General features: G+C 41.5%; 1 protein-coding gene across 2 annotated transcripts in view; it reads left to right on the top strand.

Moving 5' to 3' along the window:
* Positions 1–24,453, top strand: part of CLTC (clathrin heavy chain) — a 147,176-nt gene that overhangs the window by 84,675 nt on the left and 38,048 nt on the right. For both annotated transcript variants that reach the window (XM_068268765.1, XM_068268766.1), the window contains exons 9-23: positions 521–673; positions 5,823–5,945; positions 6,752–6,889; positions 7,003–7,167; positions 7,944–8,124; positions 8,865–9,028; positions 12,499–12,624; positions 14,887–15,029; positions 16,680–16,914; positions 18,039–18,161; positions 18,413–18,558; positions 18,738–18,921; positions 18,998–19,190; positions 21,055–21,212; positions 22,135–22,299. In XM_068268765.1, coding sequence (XP_068124866.1) covers positions 521–673; positions 5,823–5,945; positions 6,752–6,889; positions 7,003–7,167; positions 7,944–8,124; positions 8,865–9,028; positions 12,499–12,624; positions 14,887–15,029; positions 16,680–16,914; positions 18,039–18,161; positions 18,413–18,558; positions 18,738–18,921; positions 18,998–19,190; positions 21,055–21,212; positions 22,135–22,299 — 2,397 coding nt within the window. The remainder of the gene's footprint in view (positions 1–520; positions 674–5,822; positions 5,946–6,751; positions 6,890–7,002; positions 7,168–7,943; positions 8,125–8,864; positions 9,029–12,498; positions 12,625–14,886; positions 15,030–16,679; positions 16,915–18,038; positions 18,162–18,412; positions 18,559–18,737; positions 18,922–18,997; positions 19,191–21,054; positions 21,213–22,134; positions 22,300–24,453) is intronic.

The following is a 24,453-nucleotide window of genomic DNA, read 5'->3' as shown; positions in this document are numbered from 1 at the left end:
TATCCTATTATAGGGATATCCTTAGGAAAAGGAAATGAAATGTTATTGATTGACAACGGCTACTGCAATACTTTGTTTTACAACAGCAAATTTTCAGAGGCTCTACCATTTCCTCCCTATTACTATTGGCCTGCAATTAGCTCTTGTAACCTAAAGACTGGGTAGAGTAGAGGTCTAGGATTGAGCTAGAGGTTTTCTTCTTCTGCCTGAAAGATTTGTTTTAGTCAAATAGTTTTTCATGTATGCACAGGTGTTTCAAACGAAGAAAGCATTGCATTGTTATATCATACTCCAAAAAGTGTTGTTTTCTCTTATACATAAGTATATATTACTGATGCAGTTAAGTTATGACAGATTTGTTTTAATGTGGATGATGGTCTTTGCTGTATTGGTATGCAAATTTGAAACTCCTAATGCTGCGATTTACAAACGTAAATGTAGTAGCTTTGTTTGTATTACATTTTTTATATTTGGGTGTCTTGGTTCTGTATTCTGAATTTCTTTCTGTTTTATAATTCAGCTGGAGTGTTCAGAAGAACTTGGAGATCTAGTGAAATCTGTGGACCCTACACTTGCTTTAAGTGTTTACCTGAGGGCCAATGTTCCAAACAAGGTCATACAGTGCTTTGCAGAAACTGGACAGGTTCAGAAAATTGTTCTGTATGCAAAGAAGGTGAGTTGTGTTGCTACTTTTTGCCAATGCTAGAGTGAAATAATTATAGCAATATCTCACTGCATGTATATATAGCTAACAGAGCCAAAACAAGTGTTAGGCCCCTTTTACATTTGCGCGTTGCAGGTCTATGGAGACTTGCACACTTCACACAATGTGACACGGTGCGCTGGAAGTATCCATACTGCTGCAATTCTGACGCAAACGCTGCAGCGTGGTGCCACATGATCCGTGCCCACCGCACAGATTATGCAGCAATGCAAGTCAATGAGTGATGCAGTAAGGGAAAACAGGAGTGCAGTGCAACGTGGTGCCCATGCACATACCAACAGGAATCCCAGCGATGTAATTCCTGCCCTGTAGGGAGTATGTCTTTAGCCAGGGGCAGTGCTATGCATATGACACCGTGGTGCCAGGGTCATATGAGTACAGATTTGTGCAGTGATGTGGCGGCTGGCTCCCTTGCTGTGCAATTGCTGCACAGCTAAGTTGTAAAAGGGGCCACATTTGGGTTTTTTTCCCCCTTAACCACTTCCCGACCGCCGCATGTACAAATGGCGGCCGGGAAGTGGACCCCGCAAGGACCGCCGCATGTACAAATGGCGGCCGGGAAGTGGACCCCGCAAGGACCGCCGCATGTACAAATGGCGGCCGGGAAGTGGACCCCGCAAGGACCGCCGCATGTACAAATGGCGGCCGGGAAGTGGACCCCGCAAGGACCGCCGCATGTACAAATGGCGGCGATCCTTGTACGGTCATGGGCGGAGTGATCGCGTCATTTGTGACGCGATCCTCCGCCGGGGACTGGCTCCGACCCCCTCGCGCTGTAACCCGCCGGCCGTTCGGAAGCGCCGGCGGGTTACTAGCACCCGGATCGCCGCATACAAAGTGTATAATACACTTTGTAATGTATACAAAGTGTATTATACAGGCTGCCTCCTGCCCTGGTGGTCCCTTTTGTCCAAAGGGACCACCAGGGCAGGCTGCAGCCACCCTAGTCTGCACCCAAGCACACTGGTTCCCCCCCCCCGGGCCCCTGATCGTCCACAGCACCCCTCAGACCCACCCCTGCCCAGACCACTGTTTGCACCCAATCACCCCCCTAATCACCCATCAATCACTCCTTGTCACTATCTGTCAACGCTATTTTTTTTTCTGCCCTAAACTGCCCCCTGCTCCCTCCTGATTACCCCCACCCCTCAGATTCTCCCCAGACCCCCCCCCTTGTGTACTGTATGCATCTATCCCCTGATCACCTGTCAATCACCCATCAATCACCCCCTATCACCACCTGTCACTGTTACCCATCAGATCAGACCCTAATCTGCCCCTTGCGGGCACCCAATCACCCGCCTACACGCTCAGATTGCCCTCAGACCTCCTCTTATCAATTCGCCAGTGCAATATTTACATCTGTTCTTCCCTGTAATAATGCACTGATCACCTGTCAATCACCTGTCAATCACCCCCTGTCACTGCCACCCATCAATCAGCCCCTAACCTGCCCCCTGCGGGCAATCTGATCACCCACACCAATAGATCACTCGCAGATCCGACGTCAGATCATCTCCCAAGTGCATTGTTTACATCTGTTCTCTACCCTAAACACCCACTAATTACCCATCAATCACCCCCTGTCACTGCTACCTATCAGATTAGACCCCTATCTGCCCCTAGGGCACTCAATCACCCGCCCACACCCTCAGAACGCCCTCAGACCCCAGCCCTGATCACCTCACCAGTGCATTGCTTGCATCTATTCCCCCCTCTAATCACACCTTGAGACACCCATCAATCACCTCCTGTCACCCCCTAGCACACCTACCCATCAGATCAGGCCCTAATTTGCCCCGTGTGGGCTCCTGATCACTCGGCCAAACCCTCAGATCCCCCTCAGACCCCCTTCCGATCACCTCCCCAGTGCATTGATTGCATCTATTTTCCCCTCTAACCACCGCCCTGAGACACCCATCAATCACCTCCTGTCACCCCCTAGCACTCCTATCCATCAGATCAGGCCCAATACAACCTGTCATCTAAAAGGCCACCCTACTTATGACCGGTTCCACAAAATTTGCCCCCTCATAGACCACCTGTCATCAAAATTTGCAGATGCTTATACCCCTGAACAGTCATTTTGAGACATTTGGTTTCCAGACTACTCACGGTTTTGGGCCCGTAAAATGCCAAGGCGGTATAGGAACCCCACAAGTGACCCCATTTTAGAAAAAAGACACTCCAAGGTATTCTGTTAGGTCTATGACGAGTTCATAGAAGATTTTATTTTTTGTCAAAAGTTAGCGGAAATTGATTTTTATTTTTATTTTTTTTTCACAAAGTGTCATTTTTCACTAACTTGTGACAAAAAATAAAATCTTCTATGAACTCGCCATACACCTAACAGAATACCTTGGGGTGTCTTCTTTCTAAAATGGGGTCACTTGTGGGGGTTCCTATACTGCCCTGGCATTTTAGGGGCCCTAAACCGTGAGGAGTAGTCTAGAAAACAAATGCCTCAAAATGACCTGTGAATAGGACGTTGGGCCCCTTAGCGCACCTAGGCTGCAAAAAAGTGTCACACGTGGTACTGCCGTACTCAGGAAAAGTAATATGTGTTTTGGGGTGTATTTTTACACATACCCATGCTGGGTGGGAGAAATCTCTCTGTAAATGGACAATTGTGTGTAAAAAAAAAAAATCAAACAATTGTCATTTACAGAGATATTTCTTCCACCCAGCATGGGTATGTGTAAAAATACACCCCAAAACACATTATACTACTTCTCCGGAGTACGGCGGTACCACGTGTGGCACTTTTTTACACCCTAACTGCGCTAAGGGGCCCAAAGTCCAATGAGTACCTTTAGGATTTCACAGGTCATTTTGCGACATTTGATTTCAAGACTACTCCTCACGGTTTAGGGCCCCTAAAATGCCAGGGCAGTATAGGAACCCCACAAATGACCCCATTCTAGAAAGAAGACACCCAAAGGTATTCCGTTAGGAGTGTGGTGAGTTCATAGAAGATTTTATTTTTTGTCACAAGTTAGCGGAAAATGACACTTTGTGAAAAACAATTAAAATCAATTTCCGCTAACTTGTGATAAAAAATAAAATCTTCTATGAACTCACCATACTCCTAACGGAATACCTTGGGGTGTCTTCTTTCTAAAATGGGGTCATTAGTGGGGTAATTATACTGCCCTGGCTTTTTAGGGGCCCTAAACCGTGAGGAGTAGTCTTGAAACAAAAATGACCTGTGAAATCCTAAAGGTACTCATTGGACTTTGGGCCCCTTAGCGCAGTTAGGGTGCAAAAAAGTGCCACACATGTGGTATCGCCGTACTCAGGAGAAGTAGTATAATGTGTTTTGGGGTGTATTTTTACACATACCCATGCTGGGTGGGAGAAATCTCTCTGGAAATGGACAATTGTGTGTAAAAAAAAATCAAACAATTGTCATTTACAGAGATATTTCTCCCACCCAGCATAGGTATGTGTAAAAATACACCCCAAAACACATTATACTACTTCTCCTGAGTACGGCAATACCACATGTGTGGCACTTTTTTGCATCCTAACTGCGCTAAGGGGCCCAAAGTCCAATGAGCACCTTTAGGCTTTACAGGGGTGCTTACAAATTAGCACCCCCAAAATGCCAGGACAGTAAACACACCCCACAAATGACCCCATTTTGGAAAGTAGACACTTCAAGGTATTCAGAGAGGGGCATGGTGAGTCCGTGGCAGATTTCTTTTTTTTTTTTTTTTTTGGTCACAAGTTAGCAGAAATGGAAACTTTTTTTTTCTTGTCACAAACTGTCATTTCCCGCTAACTTGTGACAAAAAATATCTTCTATGAACTCACTATGCCTCTCAGTGAATACTTTGGGATGTCTTCTTTCCAAAATGGGGTCATTTGGGGGGTATTTATACTATCCTGGAATTCTAGCCCCTCATGAAACATGACAGGTGGTCAGAAGAGTCATAGATGCTACAAAATGGGAAAATTCACTTTTTGCACCATAGTTTGTAAACGCTATAACTTTTACCCAAACCAATAAATATAGGCTGAATGGGTTTTTTTTTTTTTTTATCAAAAACATGTTTGTCCACATTTTTCGTGCTGCATGTATACAGAAATTTTACTTTATTTGAAAAATGTCAGCACAGAAAGTTAAAAAAATCATTTTTTTGACAAAATTCATGTGTTTTTTTGATGAATATAATAAGTAAAAATCGCAGCAGCAATCAAATAGCACCAAAAGAAAGCTTTATTAGTTACCAGAAAAGGAGCCAAAATTCATTTAGGTGGTAGGTTGTATGAGCGAGCAATAAACCGTGAAAGCTGCAGCGGTCTGAATGGGAAAAAAGGGTCTGGTCCTTAAGGGAGTAAAGCCCACGGTCCTCAAGTGGTTAATTTCTGCCTTAATTTGCACTATTGTATCTGCTACCAAAATGCTGTTCTAATAAACGTATGGACTCTCAAGTAAGCTTGAGCTCTATAAATCTGAGTATATAACAAACTGTATTGGATGGATGGATGGATAGATTTAATTCAAATATAAACCAAGCCCTCAAATATTACCTGAGTAATTTTGATTATTTGAGTTCCATAATCCCTCCAAGTCTCTCCACTCTAGCTCCCTGGACAGTCCAGCCACTGGTGTTATCACCATGGATATCTGCTGTGGCACAGGAGACTTGTTTTATGATTTCAGGTTTCTTTTAAAAAGTACAAATTCTGTAGAGCGTGGCAATAATTGTAGGTCTATGTCTGTATGGTGTTTCGAGATCTGGTTGCATTTTGGCTCTAGCCTGAGCTCCGATGGAAACAGGAAAAACTAAGCTGACTGCAAACTGCAGTGGGGCCTACATTGACTTCATTTCAGCAGACATTTAGTTTATCAGAAGTTTCAAAGGTCTGTATATATCTCATACATGAAAAAATGTAACGGATACTGGTCACTTATTGCGCAACTCAGATTTTTTTTTTCATAATCTGAGAGGCTGCTCTTCGTTTTTCACTTTTTTCACTTTTTTCATTGATATGGCTTTTTTTAGCTCTGCATTTGTATTGCATATTATATAATGTTAACAAACATGTCCATTATTTTAAACATTTTTTTATATATATATTTGTCCTACAGGTTGGCTACACTCCTGACTGGATTTTCCTTCTAAGAAATGTCATGAGAATAAACCCAGACCAAGGACAACAGTTTGCTCAAATGTTAGTGCAGGATGAGGAACCTCTAGCAGATATCACTCAAGTAAGTATTTTGTAAAGCTACCTTAAGACTTATCTAAAGAAAGCACATTACAGTGCCATCTGGCCTATAAATAGGTACAGGTGACCTGGATGAGTGCATCTGTTTTTTTAATAGAAAGAGGGAGCCATGATTTAGAAACTATTGAAACAACTTATCAGTCATAGCGCAACATTCATTGTGTCCCTCCCCTAAGGCCTCATTCGCATCATTCAGCGCAGATGGCTGTGCGATCGCAACGCATATAATTGCACGCCAACTGCGCTACTATGCGCTGCAGATCCCATTCGCTACAGTGAATGGGATCTGCGCTGCGATTCCCGAAAATGCATGCAGCAGTGCGATAGCGCATTGCACTTCTGTGCAGCACATATGATGGGAACGGAAGAAGGGCTGTCTATGCCCTTCTACCGTTCTTGCGTGTCGCACACTATACATGCTGCCAAAATGCGCACAGCAGCATGTATAGTCTGAACAAGCCCTAACCCTCCACCTATTCAATTACTTTTTTTTCCCCAACAAACCTTGGTTAGTGTGTTAACTTCCTCTAAATATTAGACATGTATTTTAATGTTCATGGGTGGGGTAGTTTTTAGATAAATGAACCTTTTTAAATTATGAATGAAATACATGTTTGTAACTATATAGTATTGCTGAAGATAATGTCATATTTGCATTTTTCAGTTAAAATCTTAGGATTTTTTTTTTCACATCATTGTTGACTTGAATGGGTGGTGAAGCTGTAGCGTTTTGAAAGTGACTGTCATTGAAGTATAAAGTGTGATATTCTTTATCTTTTCTCTTAACAGATTGTGGATGTGTTTATGGAATACAACCTTATTCAGCAGTGCACTGCATTTTTATTAGATGCCCTGAAAAACAACCGTCCCAGTGAAGGACCTTTGCAGACACGCCTGCTTGAAATGAACCTGATGCATGCTCCTCAGGTATGCATCTCTAGAGGTCAACCGTACAATAAACCTTTAGGACTTGAATCGCTTACACTGTCATTTTTTTCGGTTGCGATTGAGTAATTCTCATCATGTTTCTCATTCTTTAGGTAGCAGATGCTATACTAGGCAACCAAATGTTTACACATTACGACCGTGCTCACATTGCCCAACTTTGTGAAAAGGCTGGTCTGCTGCAGAGGGCTTTAGAACACTTCACAGATCTGTATGATATCAAACGGGCTGTTGTCCACACTCATCTTCTCAATCCAGAGGTAAGGCTCGATGCCATTTCAAATAGAAAAATCTAAACTGCATTGGTGAATGATCATTTGTAAGCATGATCGATCTTAAGCTGAGTTAAAGATTTCCAACTAACAAGCATTGCAAATAAATGCCCCTCTATGTAATGGGTCAAAGCTTAATTAGTAGTGCAGCAATTGTCCGAAAAATTGAAGTTGTGGTTTGGGATGCAGGTCATTGTACTTATAGGAAAGGTCTATGAGAGCACAGTGTATGTCTGGATTACAGAGAAGATAGGCTGGGGAGAATAGGGGTTGAAATCTATACACTCCTATAGGGTCACCGGTCTGCGGCAATTGTGCTGTAAATGGCTATATACTAAAGTATGTTTACAGTTTATTATGGGTACCCATTTACCTCTGTTACATTCCATTGATATCTTGTGGATATTGTTTGTTTTTTTCTTAATTTTGATGAAAATAAAACTTACCATAGCTACAGATCTCCCTCCATTATGTAGAGTGGACATGGCAGGAAAGGGCACAGCAATGTTGGAGCAGTGGCAACACAGGTTTGCTGATGGATGATAATTTGGTCAGACACTGATTGAAGCATAGTAACCATATCAGGTGTTCTGATGCGTTTATCTCTTTCTAAATCAAGCTTTATGTAAAATCTCACACTTGTGTGAATTGCTACTATGACATTTGGTAATGTTGTGAAAAGGAAATATCTCAATGTTGTACTGAAAGTTGAATAAAATAGTAGCACCATGAATTAAGCAAACTTTTTTTTTTTTTCTTCCCAGTGGCTTGTGAACTATTTTGGCTCCCTGTCTGTTGAAGACTCTCTAGAGTGCTTGCGTGCAATGTTGTCTGCAAACATTCGGCAAAACCTACAGATCTGTGTCCAAGTAGCCTCCAAATACCATGAACAGCTTTCTACTCTGTCTCTCATTGAATTGTTTGAGTCCTTTAAGAGCTTTGAAGGTATGTGAGGTATTTTATGTTATCCTTAACTAGGGAATTCATTTTAACAACTATACACGCAGGTCCACATTTTTACTTGTCTCAAAGGGCTTGTTTGGGAAGCACTTACATTTTTGATAACTCTCTGTATATATAACCAAACTTAAAAATAGACTGATCTAATAGATGTTAAGGGTGGTGTAACAATAGATTACCGTGAAAGCAGGGGGCGATGGGGGGGGGGGGGGGGATTTGGGGCAGGGGTGCCAGGGGAGGATTGGGGCATCCTGATAAGAAGGTGAAGGGAACCCACAGCCCTTGGTGAGGGGCAGAAGGAACCCGTAGGTAAGTATAAATGCTTTAATTATTTTTGTCTCAAGCAAACTTTCAAATATATTTCAAGCAGCTGTGTCATTATCAGCCACTTGAAGTTACTGACCTGCTCAATAGAGTATGTTTGCATGGTTACTCCTCTCGTTTCCCACTTGTTTACCTCCTCCATTTTGCTGGTTATATCAGCACATAGCACAGATAAAGGGAAAATTCACTGAATTTTGCAGCTTCTTGTAAACCGCTTTCTTAGCCTGCTGCCTGACACAATATTCAGTCATTGTATTTATAGAAAAGACATCAGTCCTTTCTGAATGAATTTTGTTGTAAAACCTAATTTGGCTGTTAACTTCTGCACATCAACTTTACTTAATTAAAATAAATGTATGGTTCCTTTTTTAAAATATTTTTAATACATTTTCTCTTCCCAGGTCTTTTCTATTTCTTGGGTTCTATTGTAAACTTTAGCCAGGACCCAGATGTTCACTTCAAATACATTCAAGCAGCTTGCAAAACTGGACAAATCAAAGAAGTTGAAAGAATCTGCAGAGAAAGCAATTGTTATGATCCCGAGAGAGTGAAGAACTTCCTGAAGGTATTTAATATTGATGAGTAATTGACTAAAATTGTTGAAATTGTAATTGGCCTCATGGATACTAAGGCCACATACAGACATCAGACCATAGTCTTTGGAAAATGAAAGATCACAGACCAATCTTACCACCCTTCATGTAGTATGAGAGCCATACTCTACACAGTCTTTTCTATGGAGCTGAACTCCACATCAGAAAAAAATCATTGCAAGATGCTGCACACACAGATGCTGTACAGACACAAAAGATCAGTATCTGCAACAGATCTGTTCCTGCCAAAAATCCATTCCTGCAAATTGCAATGATAGTCTATGAGATCTGCAGATCATCATACACACATGATTTATCTGACATTCATCTGCAGATCTGCAGATCTGAAAATCCATCCTGGTGGATCTGATCTGCAGATGAATGTCAGTTAAATCATGTGTGTATGATGATCTGCAGATCTCATAGACTATCATTGCAATTTGCAGGAATGGATTTTTGGCAGGAACAGATCTTTTGCAGATACTGATCTTTTGTGTCTGTACAGCATCTGTGTGTGCAGCATCTTGCAATGATTTTTTTTCTGATGTGGAGTTCAGCTCCATAGAAAAGACTGTGAAGGTATGGCTCTCATACTACATGAAGGGTGGTAAGATTGGTCTGTGATCTTTCATTTTCAAAAGACTATGGTCTGATGTGTGTATGGGGCCTTAGGGTGCATTCACACATCAGACTATAGTCTTTGGAAAATGAAAGATCACAGACCAATCTTACCACCCTTCATGTAGTATGAGAGCCATACTCTACACAGTCTTTTCTATGGAGCTGAACTACCTATCAGAAAAAAAATCTTTGCAAGATGCTTCACACACAGATGCTGTACAGACACAAAAGATCAGTATCTGCAAAAGATGAAAAATCCATTCCTGCAAAATGCAACGATAGTCTGAGATCTGCAGATCATCATACACACATGATTTAACTGACATTCATCTGCAGATCAAGCAATCATCCGCAGATCTGAAAATCCATCCTGGTGGATCTGATCTGCAGATGAATGTCAGTTGAATCATGTGTGTATGATGATCTGCAGATCCCATAGACTATCATTGCAATTTGCAGGAATGGATTTTTGGTAGGAACAGATCTTTTGCAGATACTGATCTGTTGCATGTGTACAGCATCTTTGTGTGCAGCATCTTGCAAAGATTTTTTTTTTCTGATGGGGAGTGCAGCTCCATAGAATAGACTGTGAAGGTATGGCTCTCATACTACATGAAGGGTGGTAAGATTGGTCTGTGATCTTTCATTTTCCAAAGACTATAGTCTGATGTGTGTATGCACCTTTACAAAGGAAATGGAAATTGACTGATCTTTCCCCAGTAGCAAATCAAGAATATAGCAGTCATAGATTCTGTCGAGAGGGGTGTAGTCATTTATCTGTAGTTTTCTTTCTTCAGTTTTCAGAATAGTAACATTAATTACCATTCAAACTAAAAACAGTATTAACCATCATAATTGAAATTCTGACCATTATTAAATTTAATAGCAGCTTATTTTACTATGAAATGATATACTATAATCTGTTCACTCACCATACTGCAAGTTACTGTGAGGACAAGATAGACGTAACCGTATGTGTCTCAGGAATGTCAATCAGGACAGTAACAAAGAAAAACCTCTTTATAGGTGTGAGGAGTAAGCATTTTTATTGCATTAGCCCTCATCTGTCACCTAGAGTACCAGTTTTTAAATTAAAATCCACAAAGCTCCATGGAGGTGCCGGGGCAAAGGTAGGGACACAATACTTTTATACGGCAAGTTTGAGATTTTTCTCTGGGTGGCTTAAAGCGGACCTGTAATGATAAAAAAAAAATGCCCCTGGGGTACTCACCTTGGGAGTCCTCCTGTGTCCCATGGCGGCAGTGATAAAGCTCCCCGAATGGCAGGGATGAAAATATTTACCTTCCCGGCTTCAACACAGGCGCAGTAGCAGCTCTCCGCTCGGAAATAGCCGATACCAGTTGGGTCTGCTCTACTGTGCAGGCGCAAGTCTCCTGCGCAGTAGAACGAACCCAACTGAGATCGGCTATTTTCGCCTATTTTTGAGATGAGCCTGCAGCTAATCCAGTCAGACTTCAGTCAGAGCGACTGATTTGCATGCTTTTTCAGGGTCTATGGCACTAAGGTGCGCATGCGCACACACGCACTACCAGTGGCAACGCCGGGTCCGCTGGGCCCTCCCGTAGGCTGACATTCAGCCGACAGTAGTGCGTGAGTACGCGCTGTCGGCGGACTAATATGGCTGTATCTGAACGATTTGCTGAGCGGATCATTCAGAAACCGCCTTATCAGTCCGCCAACAGCGTTTACACCCGCGCTACTGTCGGCTAAAAGTACGCCCAGCAGGAGAGTCCGGCGGACCAGTCATTGCCGCTGGTAGTGCGTGTATGCACCTTTAGAGGCAGAGGATCAGCAGGACTGCCAGCTAATCTGCATTGTTTAAAAGGATATAGTTAAGCCTCAATAATTCTCTCACCTCAGGTTGCCTTTAAAAGACAACTTTGAGAGCGATATGGAGTCTGCCATAATACCAGTTGCCTGGCTGTCCTGCTGATCCTCTAATACTTTTAGCCATAGACTCTGAACAAGCATGTGGCAGATCAGGTGTTTTTGACATTATTGGCAGATTTGACAGGATTAGCCACTGTTTTTGGTTTTATTCAACACTACTTCAGCCAAATAGATCAGCAGGGCTGCCAGGAAACTGGTATTGTTTTAGAGGAAATAAATATGGCAGTCTCCATATTCTTCTCACTACAATTGTCCTTTAAAATACTTTGGTAGAGCTGGTGAAGAAGTTTTCTGCTGCTTAGCCAGTCCTTGTCCACAAATACCCTACAGTGGAATGCTTTGGAATTCTTACATGAGCCCCTCTATAACTAGTACTGCACATTGATCTCTGTTACTGTATACATTTTTAAAAAGAAAATGCTTGGAATTTTCTGAGACCGAGTTATAGCAGCCCATTTCGAAACCTCCTGTATTTCAACAATTTCCTGATGGAAGTTATTATTTTTTGTGCTTTTCCTGTGGAATGAGCAGGACATTTACAAGGTAAATTATACAGGCTTTTTGCCTGTATTTTTGGTGTAATTTGTGTATGTAGGATTGTCATGTGGAAGCTTATTTTGCCAGGTTTTTTTTATTTTTTACGGAGTGCAATGCTATTGTTGCAGTGCTAGTGGTGTGTCCCAACATACAATATTTCAGGCCTAACCCCAGTCTAAAAATTCATCTGGTAAACCTAGTCATTTTAACAGCATGCATTGGTAGTAGACATGTACTGTAAAATTAGTTCTAATTTACAGAAACTATTATAGTTTATTGTATCATCCAGATGAATGTTATTTTATTTAGGTTAGTATTTGGTAATGACTGTTCTGATTTTCTTTACATTTGATTTGTTTGGATCTCATTTTAGGAAGCCAAACTTACAGACCAACTCCCTCTCATTATTGTGTGTGACCGCTTTGACTTTGTCCATGACCTGGTGTTGTATCTGTACCGAAACAATCTGCAGAAGTACATTGAGATCTATGTACAGAAGGTAAGTGTTTATGCAAATTTAAATGTATCCTGTGCCAGTTCTCACACTGTCTATTAGAAATGAATTTTAAGAAGCCAAATCGACAGGCTGTGCTTTTTTAAAAAAAAATGTGCAATACCACCTAATTTGAATTATCACTAATGCTCAGCTACCTTTTACAGATGATACGCCACACTGATACACTAGTTAAAGGTTATGCAAACCTTCAGTTGCTATTTACACTGCAGGTTTTATCAAACTTTATCATTCTTACCTTTTGTCTGTCACTCTGTGAGAGCATGGACAAGTGACTGACCAGCTGGTGCTATGAAATATTAAAAGGGGATTTTAGACTAAAGACTCATACACATCAGACTATAGTCTTTGGAAAATGAAAGATCACAGACCAATCTTACCACCCTTCATGTAGTAAGAGAGCCATACCTTCACAGTCTTTTCTATGGAGCTGAACTCCCCATCAGAAAAAAATCTTTGCAAGATGCTGCACACACAGATGCTGTACAGACACAAAAGATCAGTATCTGCAAAAGATCTGTTCCTGCCAAAAATCCATTCCTGCAAATTGCAATGATAGTCTATGAGATCTGCAGATCATCATACACACCTTGTTTAACTAACATTCATCTGCAGATCAGACAATCATCTGCAGATCTGAAAATCCATCCTGGTGGATCTGAAAATCCATTCTGGTGGATCTGATCTGTAGATGAATGTCAGTTAAACAAGGTGTGTATGAGATCTGCAGATATCATAGACTATGAAGGCATTTTGCAGGAACAGATCTTTTGCAGATACTGATCTTTTGAATGTCTACAGCATCTTAGTGTGCAGCATCTTGCAAAGAATTCTATCTGATGGGGAGTTCAGCTCCATAGAATAGACTGTGTTGGTATGGCTCTCATACTACATGGAAGGGGGTAAAATTGGTCTGTGATCTTTTATTTTCCAAAGACTATGGTCTGATGTGTGTATAAGCCTTAAGACGCCACATTTTATGCATTCCCTTGTGGTGCGGTTATTATACATCACACCGCAACGGTCCTGAAAGGCCGTATCGCACATTACTGCTGAGGTGCGACCATACATTGAGGCATACCTTTCATACTTTTTCACACTTGCGGGTGACGCACATACTCTTGCGTCGTCATGACTGGACTCGCTGTGCTCAATGTGATAGCACCATAGAGCTTATGTGACGGCATGCGGTAGTTTTATGTGGCACAACAGACTGCGCTATGAGTGAAAGGGCGCTAAAGAGAATAAATCTTAGCCTCATGAAACAGAACTTTATAATAAGACACTCGTGCATAAGCATACTCGCCAGGCCCATAAATGAGGCAGTAACTGAAAAACAATCTACATTGTCTATTCAGTCAAGCAGAGAATGGGAAATATGGCTTTCTGTTAACCAAATGTTGTACTGTCATGGTTGAAAATAAACACTACATTTCAATCATTTGACCGGTCTACAGAATCCTAGCTGATTGCAAGGTAAATGGAAATGCAAGTTTTTAAATACATTTACTTACAAAATTGTGCATTATTAACATATTGGCATTGTAATGAAAGTTTAGTAAACTCTCTTGAAGCACCTCCGGTTTTTCATTTCAGTTTCCAAATGTAGACTTTCACTGAAAAAAAGCTGAAGATCTTGACATACCATAATAAAGTTACTGTGGTAAAAAATCGGGGGTGTATACCTGTAGTATCCCATCAGTAAATAGTATTAGTCCTCCATATAGTGATTTTTAACTTAATCTGTTAAATGTGGAATTCCCTTTTTAAACGGCTAATGCAATCTTGAGCGTTTTATTTCTTTCAATATCAAAGTTATACTATCACTATAGGGTTAAAGAGACTCTGAAGTCTTGTTGTTTTTTTACCTGTCTTTTTTTATTTAATCCTGTTCAGCATTATATTCCAAGTGGATTTGCTGCATTCCCGCAGCAGAATGAGGGTTTTAAACCAGAGAAATAGACCTGCAAAGTTCTGCAGAGCTACAGCGTAAAGCTCTGCCTCTACCCGGAAATGAGATCTGCAGAGCCCAGGAACTTTGCTGGGCTACTTCTCTGATATAAAACACTCGTTCTGATGTGGGAATGCGGCAAATCCATTTGAAATATAAAGCTGAACAGGATTTAAAAAAAAAAAGAAAGTAAAACAGAGACTTCAGAGGCTCTTTAAACAAACCAGGCTGATTGAATTTTAAAAAGAATCAAAGTTTAAGAGTGTAATATGCTGACAAAATCTGCTTTCTAAAAGGTTAATCCAAGTCGGTTGCCTGTGGTTATTGGTGGCCTCCTAGATGTAGATTGCTCAGAAGATGTGATCAAGAATCTTATCCTGGTGGTGAGGGGACAATTCTCTACTGATGAGCTTGTTGCTGAGGTAGAAAAACGAAATCGGTACGTTATAGCAATTTGATTCATTTTTCACATTTTATGCAAGATTTGATGCACTAGAGCCTGGTTCATAAACTACTCAAGACACCTGAAGTGAGAGGGATATGGTGGCTGCCATATTTATTTCCTTTAAAACAATGCAAATTTCCTGGCGGTCCTGCTAATCTTCTGCCTTTAATACTTTTAATTATGGACCTTTAACATGCATGCAGATTGCATGTTTCTTACTGAAGTCTGACTGGATTTGTTTGTGTGAGTCACACTACTGAAGCCATAAAGATCAACAGGACAGCCAGGCAATTTGCATTGTTTAAAAGGAAATGGCCGCCATATCTCTTAATTCTGGTGTACTTAAACTGGAAATGACAGTTGACATGAGATAAACGTATATGTACAACCCTGAGCCTATATAGAACTTGTCTGTATTCCCTTTTTCCAATTGTAAGGGTTAAGACAAGTGAAAAGAATATAGAGGCTACCATATTTATTTCCTTTAAAACCATACCAGTGCATGGCTGTCCTGCTGATCTATTTGCTGCAGCAGTGTCTAAAATAACACCAGAAACAAGCATGCAGCTAATCTTGTCAGATCTGACAATAATGTTAGTAACACCTGATCTGCTGCATGCTTGTTCAGGGTCTGTGGCTATAAGTATTAGAGGCAGAGGATCAGTAGGACAGCCATGCAACTGGTATTGTTAAAAAGGAAACTAATATGGCAACCTCCATATCCCTCTCTCTTTTGTTGTCATTTAAGAATTGTCATTTAAACAATCAATTACTGCAATGTAACAGAGCTACTGCAATGTAGGTCACCTCACTACAGGTTGCAAATATTTCTCTGGCACAGAAATACACACATGGAATACCATGTAACAGATGGCAAGTTTTAAAGTTCAAGCTATGTCTTTATGGGAGCTAAATAACATCAAAGTTTTGCTGTTCAGGGTACATGGTAGGGTATTTTTTTTGTGTCTTACATTTTAACCTTTTTTTTTTTTTAACCTTTAAGTACAAAAATAAAACCTTGGGATTCTAGGAAAGACCTATTTAGTATTGCCACTATAGATTCAGTTGTTCCCAGTTGACATTCTTTCAACTAGAAGGCTAGCATGACAGACAGACAACTGACTTTTTTGGAATGAGATCAGCAATGGCTGCTTATTTTCAATCGGGACTGAAAAGCACAAGCAGTGCTTTTTTAAGCGTTTTGTGATTTGAAAAGCTCTTGCTAATGTAATGCTACGGGGTATTTTTAGAAAATCACAAACCTCTAGTGGGATTGTGCCCATAGCATTACATTAGCAAGAGCTTTTCAAATCACAAGCGCTTAGAAAAGTGCTGCTAGTGGGTCCCAGGCCTCAGTGTAGGCTTGCTTTAAATGTAAGTTGAAAATGGTGTTAATAGTGGCCCCGTGCTGATGAACCCAGTGCTGTATCATGAAACAAGTGTTTCAGAAAGTCATTATTGCTTATCCTTTTTATTGTCTCTTCCAGCCATATGAAAACTCAGTTTCATGTGGCTGGGTTAGATGAAAGAAGATTTATACCATGCTTTTATTAAACACCTGTATTACAGAATATTGCATGTGCATAAGTCTACAGGATCATGCCAAAAGTCATATGATCTATTTAATCTTTTGTGTGTTTGCAGGTTGAAGCTGCTTCTGCCATGGTTGGAATCCCGAATCCATGAGGGTTGTGAGGAGCCAGCCACCCACAATGCATTGGCAAAGATCTACATAGACAGCAACAATAATCCAGAACGTTTCCTACGAGAAAACCCATATTATGACAGTCGGGTTGTCGGAAAGTATTGTGAAAAGAGAGATCCTCATCTGGCTTGTGTATCATATGAACGAGGACAGTGTGATCAGGAACTAATCAATGTATGTTTATTGACCGTTTCTGTTAGTTTTTTTTTTTTTTGTGTAGAACCAAGAGGATTATGAAAGGAGCCATTACTGGTTCTCTTTAGAACTGCTACTTGCATAGCAGTCTTTCTGATATTTTGCCTTTCAAATCCCTAACTTTAGATCGGTGGTTCTGATTTCACTGGCTACCTACTTGTTCCAGGTGTGGGGCTAAAACTTAATGAGCGTGAAGATCATCATAGCGGCCAGGCAGCTTGTATTTTAACCTCTTCATGCCTTGGGCTGAAGGGTTCAAATCCATGCTTGTGTGCAATTTAGTCCAAACGTTGGATTTTTATAAACTCTTTGCACAAAAGCTGCACGAATAGGGCATGTATAAGTGCCCAATTTGCAGAAAGTTTTTAAAAGGAAATAGATTGCAGACTCCCTTATATTATCAACTTGTAGTTTCCTTTACAGCTAAATCTAGTCACGTTTATAATTGGGCAGATGTTCCTATATACAGTATGTGCTGCTGTACAGTGTGATTAAGGATGTTAATATGGACATCCCTTTGCACAGTGTTTTGTTCCTCTTGTTACAGGCAATCCTGTTGAGATGGGGATTATTTGTGCAGGTCATCTCAGAAGAGTGAGTGTTACAAGACAAGCATTTCTATTGATATCCATAGCCACATCCATTCTTGGAAGATTATGGACAGCTGACACCATACCAACATTGAGCGGGCATTAGTAAAGATGAGGGCAAAGTTGGAAGCGTCACGTGAACACCTAGAAGATCTGTAATATCTGGAAATATGAGCCCGAAATTGCAGATTTTGTTTTTCTGTAATTGTTCTCTAACTCCAGATAATTTATTTTGGATAGATTAGAGGGCTTCTAGTGGACTCTTGATGGAGGAATTTCTCACGTCTAGAGCTCTTCTATAACCATTTAGTTTTTTCTAGGAGAGGCCATAAATGAAATCTCCATTTATTGGGCCTAATGGGGCGACCTTTTATTCTTCCAATCTATAGAAAGCTAAATGTAATAAGTTTTAGCTAAAGTTGGGATTTTGGTAGGGCATTATTTTTTTTCCTTTTTATTCACGTATACTAACTTGTATGTTTGTTGTAAACTAACGGGACGATTTCTCTACAGGTTTGCAATGAAAATTCCCTTTTCAAAAGCCTGTCAAGGTATCTGGTACGCCGTAAAGATGCAGAATTGTGGGGCAGTGTACTATTAGAAAGCAACCCATACAGAAGGCCTCTGATTGACCAGGTTTGTACTGTTATGAAAGGGTTGGGAAGCAGGGGGAAGATGCTGGGCTGGGAGCTTGTTTTAAAAATACCATACACCTTTAGATGTTTTAGTAGATTTAATGATTGATTAAATAATAAAAAAAACACTGAAAATAAAAAAGGCCTTCCTAATCAGGTTTGACTGTGTGTATAGTTAATGGGGGCCATTAGTGAGTCAGTCCTGCATGAAGAAGTGCCCTATTTTATGTACTATATTCTCCTCTCATTCAGGTTGTACAGACAGCATTGCCAGAAACCCAAGATCCAGAAGAGGTGTCAGTCTCTGTGAAAGCATTCATGACAGCAGATTTACCAAATGAGCTGATTGAGCTCTTGGAGAAGATTGTTTTGGACAACTCTGTCTTCAGTGAACATAGGTAATAAGGTTTAAAATAAAAAGGTTTATGTGGAGAAAGCCAGCACTACAAACCTTTTTATAATGTGACTTTCTTCTATTGAGATTGAGGTACATGATAAACTCCTTTTTAACACTTATGTTATTGCTGCTATTGAGGTTTCTGAGGTTAATGTTATATTAATCTGGCATCATTCACAGAAACCTTCAGAATCTGCTCATCCTGACTGCCATAAAAGCTGACCGTACTAGAGTCATGGAATACATTAACCGCTTGGATAATTATGATGCTCCTGACATTGCAAACATTGCCATCAGTAATGAACTGTTTGAGGAGGCTTTTGCCATTTTCAGGAAATTTGATGTGAATACATCTGCTGTACAGGTACGCACCAACCCACTGTTCCTTTAACCTAGTTTCTTATATTCATGCATTTTTATAAGCGTTGCTTGTTCCTTAGGTCTTGATTGAGCACATTGGAAACCTGGACCGTGCTTATGAGTTTGCTGAACGTTGCAATGAGCCAGCTGTTTGGAGCCAACTGGCTAAGGCACAGCTGCAGAAAGGAATGGTTAAAGAAGCTATTGACTCCTATATTAAAGCCGATGATCCTTCTTCATATATGGAAGTGGTGCAGGCTGCCAATGCCAGTGGTAAGTTAAACTCCCTGTTTTCAGTTTGTTTATACTGTTGTAGCTGAATGAGTTATTTCACTACATTACAGTAATTGTATGAACTCCCAACATCCAAGACTGCCTGATACCAGATAACTGTACCTTCTGGTTGCGTGAGAACCCCTTTCCCAGCTATGCAGAGCAACTTAAAGGGAAGGTTCAGGGTGGCTCTTAAAAAAAATAAAAATGCCCATCCACTTACCTGGGGCTTCCTCCAGCCGTGGGCAGCCAGGACGTGCCCTCGGCGCCGCTCCGCAGGCTCCCGGTCCCCTCCGGTGGCCGACCTGGCCAGGCCGGCTGCCAGGTCGGGCTCTTCTGCGTTTCAAAATGCGCCTCACGGGGGCGCGCTGACGTCATCGGACGTCCTCCGGGCTGTACTGCGCAGGCGCAGAACTACTGCGCCTGCGCAGTACAGCCCGGAGGACGTCCGATGACGTCAGCGCGCCCCCGTGAGGCGCATTTTGAAACGCAGAAGAGCCCGACCTGGCAGCCGGCCTGGCCAGGTCGGGTAGGCCACCGGAGGGGACCGGGAGCCTGCGGAGCGGCGCCGAGGGCACGTCCTGGCTGCCCACGGCTGGAGGAAGCCCCAGGTAAGTGGATGGGCATTTTTATTTTTTTAAGAGCCACCCTGAACCTTCCCTTTAATAGAGAACTGGATGCCATACTCCTCTCTGCTTCTTACAGCCCCAGCTGTGCTGCTGCATTCTCCGTAGGCTCCCTGCATCGGGAGCCAACGGAGGATGTAGCAGAACTGCCGGCCAGCAGCTGTAAGAAGCATAGAGGAGAGCAGCATCTGGTTTTCTAGTAAGTCACTGCTGCTCTGCATAGCTGATGAGGAGAGAGTTTAATTACACAACCCCATGGCACCCAGGTAATCTGGTTGGGAGAGTGTAATTTGCCTGAATGCTGCATATAAGGGCTTTTACTGTATACAGAATTGTATAAATGTAGAGTGAGGGATCAAAGCTTAATTTTCTCTGGAATGACACTTTGTTGTTCTGAAGTAGGGTCACTATTTGTCTGACTGTAAGGAAGTATAGAATGGAGCCTCATTACCTCAGCAGTCCTGTCTGTCACAAACTAGGCTTTGAGCCCTAGCAAGTCACCATAATCGAATCAGACTATGGACATGACTGTTATCCCCCAAACCCCACCTCGATGTAATTGATGGCTTTCTGCAGCAGTTGTACAGAGGCCAGATTGTATCACCAGGGCACAGGTAGGGGACTTTTAAAGGATAGGCAGAGACATGCTAGATACCATGGTGGAAATGGTGTTGCTTCCAAACTAGAAAGTCAAGCTAAAACACAATGGCCCTCGACAAGTCCCATTACTGAAAACAGTCAGTGCTGCAGCAGAGATAGTAAGATTGTGTGCTATGTATATGTATAGCCTTACTGCAAGTTGGGGGGGGGGGGGGTAGTGGTCCAATATGTGGCTACTTTAATGCTCTATCTCAACCATGCATTTTTCTCATTCACAAAGCATCCTCTATAATAAAACCCCTGTTTCCCTGCGTCACGCTGTCCTTGTGTAGCTTGGACTGTGGTTTTTGCTACTGCGCATGTGCGCAGCACGGACTCAGCTTAACAGAGACAGGAGGACGGGGCCAGGGAGCCGGGCGGGCGTGTGAGCGGGCGGCTGGGTGTGCGGTGGGTGTGTGCGTGCAGTAACATGCGGCGGCGAGAAACAGACCCTAGAGCCCGTTTTCAAACGGCCTTGGGTCTGCCAGTCCTAATATATTTGTTGTCTGTGCTAGATTAGGTGAATGTATGTATACATATGCACACATTAAGTTAACCTTCACTGGAAATACCTGTAATTTTTTTTTGATGTGTTGTAGGAAATTGGGAAGAACTGGTTAAATATCTGCAGATGGCCAGGAAGAAGGCAAGGGAATCTTACGTGGAAACAGAGCTCATCTTTGCTCTTGCTAAAACCAACCGTCTCACAGAGCTTGAGGAGTTTATCAATGGACCAAACAACGCACACATTCAACAAGTAAGTTGTGGCGGTTTTTTTTTGGGGGGGGGGGGGAGGGGTTTTTACAGACTTGTGCGGTAATTGCCTCAGGAAAAGTCAAGAAATTGCATTTCACAAAGATTAACCCATTCAGTAAATCGGGCAAAAGCGATTGATATTTTTTGCCAGCTCATAGCAGCCGATGACTGACTTTTTCCATGCTCTCTGTGCGGTAACTTGATAGACAGCCTTTATGGACAGCCAGGCAGCCAATAGGAAGAGTCGTACAGCACTGCTTCTCAGTTGATTTGATGCAATAGGGATTCTGGAGGTCTTTCACTGTATAAGAGCGGAGGAAGGTCAACTTTTTGGAGGCTTTTCTGCATCCCTTTACATGTGAAAATCTGTATTCTGGCTTACAGAAGAGCTCCCCCTGGTGGGTGCAGCACATCTAAAGTGATGTCAGAGATGCACTGGAAAGAAAACCCCCAAGTCATACACACAGATCCCTGCCTCACCGCTGACCTGCTACTCGTCTAGTGACACTTACTGAGCAGGGCTTAGCGAATTGAGGCATGTTTGTTCGGTAAATTGCCGAACCTCTGCCTCATGCAGACAATATTTAGTAAATTTGGAAAAAAAGTGTGAAATAACAAATTTGTTTACTGACCAAAAGGATTTTACCAACCTGCCCTTAGTGAATAGAGCCCATAGAATCTGTCCAAAAAAGTGAATTATTTAAGTTTACGGGATGTTCTTTACTTCTATTATGAACTTGATAGTGTTGGCTTCAGACTTCACTTTATAAGAGAGTTGACTACTTAGGGATCACAGGTATAGTGGATTGAATGGATGTGGTTTCTCGCTTTACTTCAGTTTGCTCTCCTCCATACTGACTTGTGGATTTTTTTTCTTTGCTAATATCAGCACTGAAGTGTTTGACATTTCATATGTTTTTTAGGTTGGTGACCGCTGCTACGACGAAAAAATGTATGATGCTGCTAAGCTCCTGTACAACAACGTTTCCAATTTTGGTCGCTTAGCATCAACACTTGTTCACCTGGGAGAATATCAGGCTGCTGTGGATGGTGCAAGAAAGGCGAACAGCACTCGTACTTGGAAAGAGGTGACAACAAATTTATACACTATGCATTACAATTAATGTTAAAGAACAAGCGACACCCATGCTAACCTAGAAATAAAAAACACATATATAATTAGATAAATACTACTTCTACTTACATAACAGATGTATTGTGCTATCCACGTAATTATTCCTGTGAATTTTATAAAGGAAAAGCAGAGAATCCTACTCTAGGCAGTGGCCATCTTGCCAAGCTTAAAGAGAAACTCCAACCAAGAATTGAACTTTATCCCAATCAGTAGCTGATACCCCCTTTTACATGAGAAATAGAATGATTTTCACAAACAGACCATCAGGGGGCGCTGTGTGACTGATTTTTGTGCTGAAACCCCTCCCACAAGAGGCTCTGAATACCGCGGTACTCCTGGCAAACTGCCACAATGTAACAATGTTCACAGACAGGAAATGGCTGTTTAAAGCTGTCTGTAACAGCCAGAGCAGCTAGAAACAGCTACATAACTTGCCCACAGTAACAATGTCACCATGTAATACATGTCAGAATGTGAATCTGGGAGAGGAAAGATTTTACAATGAGCAAACACTGACTAAATCATTTATACATAATTGTAAAAATGAAGCACTTTTTTTATTAAATTATTTTCACTGGAGTTCCTCTTTAATGCTGACATCATATCCTCCCTGACTCTTGTACCCCCCCCCCCCCCTTCTCTTGCTCATTGTGTATTTATTAGCTGCCCTCCTCCCAGAGTCTTTTTTTTTTTATTATTATTATTATTATTTACACATCCAATCACTGAGTCACCTCAGCCTTGCTTGTAAAAACAAGTGATCAGCTAGGCAGGGAAATAAATGGAAGAGGAGGAATATATTATAGATAAAAAGAACTCCCAGCATTCAACTTTTTGGCACGGTTTGGCACTAGGGCCAGTGCTCCTAAAGTATGTGATAACTACAAACCATAACAGAGAAAAAGTTTTGAATGCAGGATTAGCATCTTTATCACTTAATACACTTAGACCAGTTGCTGTTGAAATTTGATTTTTATGGTGACAATACCGCTTTAACAATGTATAGCTAAGCATAGATCCATTTAACCATAAGAATGCCCATACATTTTTGTGGGCTAAATGTTTTGGCGTGTATGTTAAATAATGCAATCGAAATGTGCAAAGGCAATTTACAAGTTATGAGGATTATAAAGCCTTTTCAAATATGCCTGCAATAATGAACAAATGTTAGTTGCCCACGGGCACTGTGGACCTATAACAGATCTTTACCATAAATCCATACACCCTACTAAATCAGTTCAGACTGCAGGCAGAAATTTATAGTGGCTGCCCCCCCCCCCCTCCCCCCCTTCCTTTCAGAGACCTCTGGCTCACTTAAAGAAGTTATTTTAACATTTGTAGGATGAAAACAGAAAGGGACACATAGAGCCCAATATAGTGTAGTATGTAGTATAACCAGGTTATGGAGAAAGACAAAATGTTTGCTCTTATACTCACAACTGTGGATTACATCAAAGGCAACCACTGTATAGGCTGGCGAGGAGCATTAGGACCTGACCCCACTCAGGTTATTAAATAGTTCTCTGTAGATAGGAGAAAATGGGTAACACCCCTCCACCAAGGGTGGACTCAAGAATGTAGCAAGGAGGAAAAAGAGGCACCAATTACAGGCAGTCTTTTATGTGAATTGGAACTCTGAATTTGTACCCATATGTCTTGTCCACAATTGGAAGACACTGTGAATGAAGAATAAATAAGATATTGGTTCAATAAAAACCCCATTGTTTGTGTGTTTGGAACGGTTTTGCTGAAATATTTAGGGGTGGAACAATACTATTTTTATTGTCTATAATAACAGGGTAAAACCGTTAATAAACGCTTTAAAAAAGGAGGTAGTGGTGGACTTAACTCCCGAGTAAGTAGACACCGAATTGGTCGATTTAATAGTCAACAATGAAATGTATTTATACACTCCACAATGCAGCGCGTTTCACAGGATCAAACCTGATTCATCAGGCAATAACGGGAGCAATAACTAGTACTGGTCAGTGTAGCTGTCAAGCTCCTTATTTTTGAACATGTAGTCAGACAGTTCCTGAATTCCCCATTGATTTTGTTGTGATTTTATAGCTTATGGCATTAATATTGTGAGAAGCTCAGTACTTTC

The sequence above is a fragment of the Hyperolius riggenbachi genome, chromosome 2, assembly GCF_040937935.1.
Source record: "Hyperolius riggenbachi isolate aHypRig1 chromosome 2, aHypRig1.pri, whole genome shotgun sequence".
In the NCBI taxonomy this organism is placed as follows: domain Eukaryota; kingdom Metazoa; phylum Chordata; class Amphibia; order Anura; family Hyperoliidae; genus Hyperolius; species Hyperolius riggenbachi.
The sequence above is the reverse complement of the archived record's forward strand: the minus strand, read 5'-3'. Positions and strand labels throughout refer to the sequence as shown.